At 41.5% G+C, this 12,088-nt stretch overlaps 1 protein-coding gene across 2 annotated transcripts in view; it reads left to right on the top strand.

The window, feature by feature from the left end:
* Window positions 1-2,391: 2,391 nt before the first annotated feature.
* Window positions 2,392-12,088, top strand: part of msra (methionine sulfoxide reductase A) — a 30,404-nt gene continuing 20,707 nt past the window's right edge. The window contains exon 1 of one of the 2 annotated variants that reach the window (XM_034527370.1): window positions 2,392-2,878. In XM_034527370.1, the coding sequence (XP_034383261.1) occupies window positions 2,743-2,878 (136 nt within the window). In that variant the 5' untranslated portion in view covers window positions 2,392-2,742. Of the gene's footprint in view, window positions 2,879-4,302; window positions 5,160-12,088 lie in introns of those variants that run through there. The other variant, XM_034527371.1, reaches the window with a different exon arrangement.

Here is a 12,088-nt window from a genome sequence, read left to right as displayed (position 1 = left end):
TAATATAAATAATAAGTTCCGCAGAGCACGACAGCACACTGCGGCTGCTGCAGGAGCAGATTTAGCGCAGATGAAAGGAGCCGGTGGGCGTTTAAAAACCACAAGGCCTGACAAATAAATCTTTGATTTAAATGACTAAACGTTGCAGAGAGCCTATTTGGTGGAAAGATCGTACAACTATACCTTTTCAGCGGCAGGTGCAGGATAAATGGCGCAGCTTTCAACATTTTTTTTCTTTTCTTTTTTTTTTTTTTTTAACCCTCAGCAGACATTTACCAATTTTTGATGCAGCTAAGACCTCCACAAAACACACCAAGGAGCTTCCGTTCGTCCGCTGATAGAACACTTTTAAACCGGCGTAATTTGCGTGCGTCGCCCGGTCCGCGGTGCTCTCCTCTGAAGGTCCATGCAGAGATGCTGAGGATGCGGAGGGATGTTGCGGGGGATGCGGAGGTCGGACCGTCCTTCTTCTGCAGCTGAATTCGAAAAGATTGTTTTTTGGTCTGCAGAAGCACCAAATAGTCCAAACCAAGAAGAGCACTGGAGCCAAGCGATATCCCAAGCCCTCCGAAATCAGCTTTTGTGTGTGCTGGGTGCAGTCAGTCAGGAGGTGGATACAGTAGCTGAATGGAAGGATGGAGGGAGAGAAGTTGGGCGCAGTCATAGGGAGAGAGGAGAGACGAGGAAGGGGAGGGGCTGGTCCTCTGAAAGAGAGGGAGTCAGATGGAGCCGCCAGCTCTGTCCTCTCTCTGCTTGTCATCCTCTCCTGAGGATGGAGGGAGGAAAAGAAAGAGGGAGAGCATCTGCCTCACCAAAGCCAACCAATTGAAACATCCGATCTCTGTACTTAACCGTTGTTAATGCGGTGGTTTCATTAAAATGGTTTCAGGAAACAACATATTATACAGAGCAACTAATATATCTGAATAAAATAACCTATATGATCGACATGCAATAATAGGACTCAATGCTTTTTCTTCTTCTTACTTGTACTATGAGAAGATAGGCTTTAATTTTAGTGCGTCAAAGTGTCAAATAAATGTAATGGAGTGAGGTTAATGTAGCAGAAGAAACACTCAAGTGATGTGCATGAATGTCCACATTGTGCTTGAGGACAGTACTTGAGTGAACATACATGTGCATTCCACCACTTCCCCCGTGAACATCTCAGACATTAAACTCCGTCCGGGATGTGAAATTGTGCACAATCCTTCTGAATTATAGATGACGCTCACCGTCATCAGACGCTGACATTTATATTCTATATGTTTTATTTCCAACATGAGCAGCGTTTCCTCCGGCTCGTCATCTGTCCCCCTTAGCCGTTCCCCTCCTAGCCAGTGTACACTGGAAACCAGTGGACTGCTGCGGGGCCGTGGTGCACTCATTTGACTGCACCATTACAGCCGCAAACCATGAAATAATCAGCAGCTTCCATCTGACGGAGCCTGGTTCGTTCAGCCAAGCACGAACTCTAGCTTTACTACTCAGAATAAAACTGTTTTTTTCCACACATTTGAATATTTGTGTAAATGGCAAAATGTGCGCATACATTTCCAGATTAAAAGCTTATTTCTACTGCATTTACATACATGAATAATTCCAGCACCGCGAATAAGCACGTTAAGATATGTAACAGTCACCCGAGTTCCCCAATAACCTGGGTGTTGTTGGATAATCATTGTGATGGGGGGTGTTCGGGACTTATATGAAACGTCACCACAACTAAAAGGAAGAAGGAAACAGGAGGAACGTGGTGCTGATTGGGTCAAACGCGATGAAAAAATCACAAGTTAAGACACGACAGCCCTCATCTCTTTCCATGTTGATGTGTGTGTACAGTTCACACCACTTTGTACCACTGTGCAATATCCTGTGTGTGTTAAAGTTCTGCTTGTCTAATCTAAAAGGTATTTATGGGCAGAGCATAGTGGCCTCAAACTCAAATTACTGTGCTAAAGATTGGGGGTCAAACTAACTCTGAAAATAGCTTATCATGTATAACATTTAAAAATGAATCAATAGTCTGCATTAAAGAAAGGTACATATTATATATATGGTTCTCAGACCTCCTATTATTAGGATTTCCATACTTTGTCCCATATCCACAACAGTTTTTGATTGTGTTTTTTCCAGGAAGTAAAATTAATCTGGATGCATGTGCAGATAGTGAGGCCATAAGAAAAAACAGCCACATGTGTCACATAAACCTCACATGCCTGTGTTTTCTGTAATACAGTTGTACAATGCCCATGATATTATTTTGACAGCACAGCTGTTGGGGTTGTTTTGCAACAACGCTGAACTCCATTCGTAATTTTACCAAATGCGGTGTTATTCTACGTATTGGAAACGTCACACAGAGCCAACGTGTACGTCCCAACCAACTGAGCCTATTACCAAGTCGTCTGGTGAATTCGGCGAGCTCGTGATGTAAATTAGATGAGGTGAAAGAAGAAGAACAAGAGAAAGAAGTTAGCAACTTCACAGAAGTAATTACTGCTTAGAGTCGGTGCTTGTGAACAAAACTAAAACAATCCGATTTGTTCTCTTGAGACAACTGTTTGAATCACGTTTCAGGCGCGTATAGGATCCATTTAGGCACGCCGTTTTGTTTATGGTCACTATTGTGTGTAACACGTGAGCACCGTGACGTTACACAAGCCCTGTTTCGCTGTCATGCAGCTGAGCTAACTGAGCTAACTGTTAGCTCTCGGTGTGCACAGGAGTGAGTCGGTGCCGATGGTCTCCTCCTCCAGGCTCCGTCTAGTTTGGCGTCATTTCGTCAACAGTGGGATGGGAGAGATGGGTTCCAAAGAACAAATGCCAACTCCAGAGACGGCGCTCCCCGGCCGGACCGACGCCATCAAAGTCTCCGGTAAGCTAGCTGTTTGTACGTTAGCTTCTTTAGCAAGAACGGTATAACTTTGTGACACAATGACGTCACGTAGCGAACCAAAACGCACTGTTTGCCGATTCATTTGGGTGTTGTGGTTGTCTCGGGGTAACTTTTGCGGTGTTGCCTTCCTTCCACGATGGGAACTGAGTTCCTTTATAAAGACGTAACTAATGGCACGTAGCATACACTTTCAAATGTAGCCATTTATTAGGTTAGCACCTGCTGGTGCTACTGCGCGTGCGCATCTTGAACGCTGCATGGACATCACATGCTTTGTTAAAAACTGTGCAGCTCTTACAGTGTTTATTACACAGTGGTGGACAGAAGTACTCGGATCTTCGGCAGAAAGTAGTTACACCACAGTGTCTTATTTTTACATGTTATTCAAGTAAAAGTACAAACGTATTACTATTCAAACAGACTTCAGGTAAAAAAATAATCATGACGCAAAATGTCCCATTTAAGAATAAGGTGTTATTTGAGCACAATTATGTCCTCTTTTTTTATGTTACAACTTTGGAGGTAATTTAGTTACTTTATATACTGCTCTGTAACATGCATTTCTGCACCCAGCACTCATGTCATGATTACTATAGTTACATCATAGTTTGTTCACAAGGGCCACATAATTGCCTCTAAAGCCTGTGTCTCCAAACTAGTTTTGACCGACTCTCTTGTGGTATTTCTGTGCCGTGCGCTCCTTGTACCCATGTCATCTGTTTTTCAGGCTACATTGAGAAACCCTGAATTATAACTAAACAGTAAGATATAATATATATATATATACTAGGATGTATCTGAGAGGTCCTTTATATTCATATCCAAGAAATTACGGACACCCAATGTCAGCCAAAGTCCACAGTTCAATGTAAATAAACCCAAATTAAACTGAAAATTGTACTTCATCTTGTTTTATTAGTTTTTAATTTCAATAGTTTGGATCGAACACATGTACTCTTGATCATATCGCCACAATACTTATTATTTTCACTGAACATCTCTAAAGATAGAGATCACAACACTGAAGACATTTAATGAGGATATGAAGCATAAAATGTCAGATGTAAACAGCTTAAATTCACGAGTATCAGTATTTTGATAATCCCTACATTTATTGATTTACTTAACCATTCTAAATCATAATTGTCACTTTAATGTTTAATGTGTAAATGACTGAAACTAAAATGTGTGTACGTGTGTGCTGTCTGAGATAAGGGAGTTAAAAAAAATTATTATGCTAACAGACCAACGGCAGCACCAATTGGCAGTTGGGGCATTTGGCACCAACCTGCCCCCTCTTCACTACAAGTGAGTCTTGGCACATGATGAATAGATCCACACTGGCACTGAACAAAAGACACAAGACATATACACACACCACACACACACACCACACACACACACACACACACACACACACACACACACACACACACACACACACACCACCCTCTGACATTAAAAAGAGAAAGATGACAGTAATGAGTAGGAAGTGTAAAGGTTGCATAGAGGAGATATTGACTCTGTTATTGGGGTTCAGTGTTCAAGAGACGGAGAGCAACGGGAGTAGAAAGTCAAAGACTTGAGTTTTTTTAATTTTGTTGGGATTGATTTACCCAAAATGTGCTCAGTATTTTTCGGATTGGAGGGGGTCGGATGGGGGTAGGAGGATGTGGGTTAGGAGGGATGGATGGAATGGTTCAGACGGAGTGGCAGACATGCTGGAGCGTCGCCAAAGCTTCTCGGGAACGCTGCCACAATCGTGAGCGACGAAGAAAGAGCGAGGGAGTAGAGAGGAACGGAAAAGCCATGCCTGCAGTGGAGAGACTTGGCAGGGCTTCCCCTCCTTTGTCTGTCTGGCTTGGGGCTGCAGCGCCAGAGGAAATCAAGAAATGTCCAGGCGTGGTGGTGGCGGCGGCGGTGGAAGGGGACAATCTCTGCCTCGGCTCGCAAAAAGACGAGAGAGAAAAAGTTCTTTCAAAACGTAGCTTCTGAAAGGGCTATGGAACCTCCCCCCCCCCCCAAAAAAAAACAAAACAAGCGATTTTCTCTTTTTGATCGATATTCCGCATTGGAGCCATTGGACCCCAACAAGTTTTTGGAGACGGTGTGACCATCATCGGATAAGTCGACCTGTAATTTGAATGGCAACAAAGTATTTGTACGATTTTGAAGCGCCAATCAACGTCTGTGAACCGGACAAGAGCGTAGGTTTGACCTCACAGGGTCTACCAGCAGCCAGAGGAAGGCCAAGCAAGAGGTTTGTGTATGAATGCTTGTTGGATATGTTTGACCAAATGAACTGCACTACAGTTAAAGTATTTTGGAAAGATGGTTTCATCAATTTAAGCACAAGATCTTGATATTTGAGTTAAAACAAGGTGTTTCTTTTTTTTTATCAATTGTTTTTTTCTTCTTCTGAAAACTGACCAGGAGGGTTAGGAAATAGGCCAAGTCAGGCCAGATCCATAGTGTTTGACCTGTTGACTTGGTTGACGTTGAATCGGAGTGTTTGTATTTTAGATTCAGAACTTTCATTCGCCACCTTTTTGAAACAGTGTTTTGAACTAATTGATCCAATTAGTAGATTTTCATGTCTCATGGTTTTTATCAGCAAGTGCAGTGTTTCCAGTTGGCATTGAATTTTAGCTGGTCAGATTTCCGCTTGATAGAATAACTTACTGAGAGGCTAAAGCACTGTGTGTTGCTGCTCTCGCTGGTCTCAGAAGTGCAGCTGTAACCACACCCATCAGTGATGTCACAGGGTCCTAGAGGTCACTGCAGCAAGGTGAAAAGTGAAGCCTCTGGAGGTCAACAACAATGAGATTTTTAATGAGTTTTAAGTTACTCTTTATTGAGTTATCTTCCATGCTGGCTTAGGAGATGGTTCTTGATGTTGGACAATATAATCTCTCCACAAGGTCTGTTTTCTATGGTGCTTTCAACTGTAGATGAGGTGGTATATGGATCATGGATCATAAATAATGGGTTTAAAGTATGTATTTTATTTGAAATCCTTTTGAGTTTGAAGCTTTTCCCCTTTTCAAATGTAACTTTGTCAACAGTCTGGATATTGCACACATATGTGACAATTAAAAGTGATGCATATGCATTCATTCTAAGAAAATAATGCTTTCAAATTGGGCAGCAGTCAGAAAAAAGTCAGAAAATAGTTTAAAATAGTTCCCATACTCCAAGTGGCTTTCCTCAAATTGCCTGTTTAATCCAAGTCTCAAATGCAATCAGTTTGCTGTAACACATGACAAAGACCAAACAAGTCCTCACATTTATAAAGCTGCAAATGTTTGTCATTTTTGCTTAAAAAATGTCTGTAACAATTCATCGATCACCAGAATGGTTTCCAATAAATGGGTTTCAACCAAATGCACATTACATTTGTTCATGCTTCAGCTAAACTTTTAACATATTGCCATTATTGTCATATTCTGAAGACACTTCTACACTGTTGGTGCTCTTTCTTATGGAAGATTCAGTACGGAAAATAAGTTTAAATGTAAAACAAATTGTCTGAATTAATGCAAATATAGAGTAGATGACCATTTACAAACCCTAGTTACCTCTAACAGTGTAATAACTTCAGAATTATGAAAGAATTAAAGCTGAATGGTATGAAAAGTGTCCTAACTGTGGAATTAATCACTTTCTCAGTGGTTTATGCCATCTCATTAATACATGTTACTTGTATTCTGATGTAATCTGGACATTGATAGTTGACATTTTACTAATCCCCCTCCCCCTCCACACAGACAATCAGAGGGGTAAACAACTTAAAACAAAAGCCTAATAAAGAAATCAATGTCGTCCTTCTCACAGCTTAATGCAGATGCATTCAGACATCCAGCATCTGGTGTTTTAATTGGCAGGTATACTTGTACTTGGGTGTAAATCATTATCATTGCAGCTTTCGGTTGTGGATTGTGGAATTTTTGACATAAATATATATTGACATTATGCTAGTAAGAATGTGATTTAAAGATATTACGTTTATTTAAAGCAAACGTAAGGTTGTTTCTGTGAGTTGAAGCCAAAAAAAAGCTGTTTGGATTCCCTCCATATGGACATCTCTAGCTTTAGTAACTAACAGTTAGCTCACTTTGCTTTTGCCGAGAGATAAAATAACTATAATATTTTATATATTTTTATTATAATAACACTATAATAATGTTTTCAATTGGACATTCTCGGTTCTTTGTTTTGCTTTTGCACCTCAGAAACTGCAGTAAAAGTGGACTACGTTGCACAATCATTGGTCCAGTGGTGAAATGGAAAAACAATTGACCTTTATCATTTTGAGAACGTATTTAGTAAGAAATACCAAACATTTGCTTGTTACAGCATTTTCTACCTTTTTCCCCCTTGATACATATTAATGTTAATTGAACGACTGTGAGTTTTTACCGCTCAGACAAAATAAGCAATTGAAAGACGTCCCTTTGGACAATCTTTCCTCCATTGTCTGTTCAACCCTTCAAGGACCATTGTGTCGGAGTGGCGAGGTCCAACTGAATACACCCCTCCGCTCACTCCTCTTTTTCCATGCTTGGAGACTTACGGTGGCCTTCAGGTAACGTTAGAAGCGCAACTTGTCCCTATTGAGTGCCAGCGTTAGTGTTGGTGGACAAAACAAACATTGTGAAGCATCCACTTGTGTTTCTGGGTAATTTGGACAATGTTTCTTCCTATTTTCTGAATTTTTACAAACCAAGAAATCAATTTAATTGAAAAAATAATCAGCAGATTACAAAAAGAATCGTTAGTTAATAGTTTTAAATGATCTTCATCTCAACCAACTACAAACAAGGGAACCTGGTTTTATATTAATGCACGAGTGATAATACTCTAATGTTATAATATACGGTATGATAGTATCACAGTCTTTGAGAAATCTTTCGCCGTTGAGTGTTTTTACAGTGTGGTACTCGTACTTTTACTTCAGTAAAGGATCCAAATACTTCCACCCATCACTTACGGGTGTAATGTTCACCTGGTGTCCTCATCTGGACACACAGGAAACCAGGTGAATCCAGGTGAAGCCGCATCGGTCCGTTCATCACGTCTCATGAACACGTGAAGCGACTGAGCAGCGTTATCAGGTTCAGCCGCTCCTCAATCCATCTTACCGTTGTCACGGCAGTTACCACGACAACGCAGAAGGGAAAGCAGCGAACGCAAGTGCGTTTCTGTGTGTGTGTCTCCATCAGCAGGTGGCCCGATAACCTTGAAGGGCATAATGACGGGCGTTTAAGGGGGGAGAACGCGAGCAACATAACGGATGATGAGGGAGACCTATTAGATCGTCAGAAAGAGGGAGAGAGGCGGAGAAGAAAAGATGGAGGGGAAAGAGAAACGAGATGGAGGACGAGTTGAACTGTGCAACATCAATGTTGATTTTTCGGATTCAACCAGCAAGAACACAAGATAATGCTGAGTTTAAAGGGTTTTTTTTGGGGCGTTTTCCTGATCCGATGTGAGGTCCTGGGACAGGGATGTCGTATGTGTACAGATTGTAAAGCCCTCTGAGGCTAATTTGTGATTTTGGGCTATACAAAATAAACTGAATTGAATTAGTAGTATATGAAAATACAAACATTAGCTCGACCAGTTGCAACAACAAAGTGATGAACACATGAATGCATCGTGAATAATTCTGAAATGAACAATTCGGCATGATGGGTGTTTTTTTAGTTGTCGGTACTTTTACACGGCGGTATTACTACTTTAATTGAAGTTAAAGATCAGAGTATTTCTTGCGCTTTTGCTGAACATGGCAACAATAACTTGTGCTCCACACAGGTAACTACAAGATACTAATGTACACAGCATGATGAAGAGCAGCCCTCATATGCTGTATCATAAATGCGTATCGGAGTTAATAAAAGCTTGTATACATACATGCTGCAATAAACAACCTCTCCCATTACTTATTAGATATAACTAAACCCATGTGCCAAATGCCGAATATCTCCGTAGCGTTTTGAGTCTACGTCGACGTTGTCCAGACATACAGACGATTATATGTGCGAGTGCAAAAAGCCATTACTTGAGCGAACACTGTAGATGTACACAGCAGTATTACAGTTTCCACGTCTGAAAGGGTCCAGTCAGCCCACCTAAGTGCATTACACGCACACACACACACACACTGCCTCACTGCTAATGGCTCTGATCGATCACAGACACACACACACACACACACACACACACACACACACACACACACACACACACACGCACTTACCCCGACCACCACTCTAGCAGACACACCTGTCAATCAAGTGTTTCAAAGGTTTCGAGACGATGGCCGAAAAGAGAACAAAACAGGAAGCACAAAAGGTGGAGAAGGTTTGCTGGAGATGATTCAATGTTGTTTTAGCGGCATGCACACTCGTGACCGGAACAATAGAGACCTTCTATCGGGGGTTTCGCACTACCTCATCTTCACATCCTCCGACATCGGTCCTTCGGGGAAACGGGGATCTGTGGTACAACTTTTATTAAATCACTTCCCAGGTTTCCTGCAAAGAAATTCCGTACGATAACGATAACGTTTCCAATAAATAAAGTATATTCAATAAATTAAGAGTTTGTTTAACTGGATCAAAGCCATTCTTAAAATGAATAAACCAACACCAGTGCACATTAAGAAAACCCCAAAAAACGTGATTTCTGAAAACGTTTTAAAAACAAATCAACGCCAGTTTGATTGATTTCCTCTGGATTGCGCTCATCAACACAAATTAAGTTGGTTCGTAGTGTTTTTTTAAAGACAATATGATCTCTTTCTTTCCAGGAAACTTCTTGGAAATGATTTATTCTGAAATAAAATCATGCACCTTTCACTGTTATTGAGAGGCTCTTTTACTTACTAGATGCTTCGGGATCTGACTCAAAAGATGTTTTAAAAATAATCCAGAAGATATATAAACAGAAAGCCCTCATCATTGATTTCATCAGCAGATAAGGTTGCTATAAGAATCAGGGCAGCAGCAGGACCTCTTGACAAGCACGGTTATAAAGTCGGTTTGAGGGTCGAGGGTCTTTAGGGAGCAAAAGTTTGGGACCAGACCTAAAAGGGACCTGTGGAGATCCTAGACGTTGTAATTGATTTTCAGAAAGGAGACCCGAGGGCAGTCAGTCCCCATCTCCACAGACCAGATCCAAATGGACCCAAGTAGAGAGAGAACATGCGGACATAAACTCGCATTTTAACGTCTGCAATGCAGACACAACTTCCTGGAGGAAGCTCTGCCCTCGACCATCTAAGTCCAGCACGTGCTTTCATCATTTTAAAAGGCTCGCATTTATTGTTTCCACCTCATTTCACACAAGTGGAAGCAGCTCCTTAACAACAGGCTTGGCCATTGTGTCCAAAGCCCATTGAAGCCCACGAAAGCAGTTTATTTTTCCAACATAAAACCCTTTTTTCTTTTTTATATATATCCCGAAGTGAGGACACGTCTTCCTCGAGGCTGTCAGTGGCAGCACAATGAGGATCAACACTGATGGTCGTGATGATGGGCAGTAATAAAAACGATGATGGCAATCGGAGTAGCTGATTGAGAGGCTCGCATAGAGAGAGGGCGGGAGGTAATGCTGTAGCGGGAAGAAAGAAGTGGAGAAGGAGAGATGGGTGGAGGAGGGAGACGTGAAAAGGAAGGCTGATAAAGGGGGAAGAAGGAGAAGCAGAAGAAACCAGGCAATCAGAGAGAGACACGGGAGGAGGAGGAGGGGGGGGTGTACTTTGTAGATTTAATTGCAGTGCAGTTAAGGCTGTGTGTGTGTGTGTGTGTGTGTGTGTGTGTATGTGTGTGTGTGTGTGTGTGTGTGTGTGTTCAATATCCACTAGCCAGACATTAGCTGCTGTGTTTCATTCATCACTGTCAGGTCTGGCGCTCCAGGGGGGAGGAAAAGGGGGAGCCCTGGAGGGGAGGAGGCGGGGGGGGCCATCGGGAGGCCCAGGTCTGGTGTCTTGGCCTTTTAATTTCCAGCATGTAGGAAGAGAGAAACGAGTAACAGAGGTGGGAATGCCCCAAACTAACGGCCATTGTGAGAATGTTATCATGCTAGCGTTAGCATTTGGTAGAGCCCCACAGAGCAGCCTATATATATATATATATATATATATATATATATATATATATATGTCCTTTTCAAAGCAAACAAATATTACAATTTGACAAAACTGAAAAATTCAAAAGAATTGCTGTGACGCACAGATTAATTTAATCACTCTATGTCATAGTGACCCATGTCAATGTTAATCGGGGATTTTTTTTTTTTACCATTTCCTGGCAATTTACAGACAAAATAATTGATTTATTCTTCGGAAACATTTGCAGACAGATTGATGATTGAGCGATCATTACGTGCATCCTCGTGGTTTCGGGCAGGGCTTCTGAACCTTTGGTTACTTAAAGATGCAATATACAATATTCAGAGCTAATATTGTGGCACACAACTGCTGTCTATGGAAAGATATAATGAATTGTGTACAGTGTCGTATTTCCTCACCGCACACTTTGGAGCTTGTTTCAAAGCGTTTGTTTTACAATTCAAATCTGTTTTTCTTTCTTTCTTCACAGTAGCTACTGTGATTGTGTATTGGGCTCTGAGCGCTGCCAAAACACAGGTGAACCACACGCAATACTGTGCCTAAACGCCTCCCGTATATATGCTTCTTTGTTATGCTTCTAGTGCACAGTGGAAGGACAGCAAGTTAAGAAAGAAGTGCAGTAAGTTGACTGTGACGCAGGAGCCTGACTCAGCATCTCAGTCAGCTCCGTGTGCAAGGTGACGTGAAGATACCCTGTCTTCTGGTTCATCCTAGATTGGCAAAATGTAATTTATCCAGCAATCATACGCTGATTTAAACATACAGTGTATCATATATATATATATATATATATATATATATATATATATATATATATATATATATATAGTCATTATACAACATGACTTAAATGCCAGCCTATTTATTAAAGCTGATTCTGGAGCGGCTCTGCAAGCATTCACGTGAGCATGTAGGCCTGAGCTGAAATAGAGCAGCACTAATGGTGTGTGTGTGTGTGTGTGTGTGTGTGTGCCACAGATGTCACCATGGATATAGGCCTGCTCTGTGATCAGGCTTATCATTGTGACAGGATTTTGGGAGCTGCGGAAGAGGCT

This window comes from Cyclopterus lumpus, chromosome 24 (assembly GCF_009769545.1).
Source record: "Cyclopterus lumpus isolate fCycLum1 chromosome 24, fCycLum1.pri, whole genome shotgun sequence".
NCBI classification, from domain to species: domain Eukaryota; kingdom Metazoa; phylum Chordata; class Actinopteri; order Perciformes; family Cyclopteridae; genus Cyclopterus; species Cyclopterus lumpus.
This window is presented reverse-complemented; position numbering and strand designations above follow the sequence as displayed.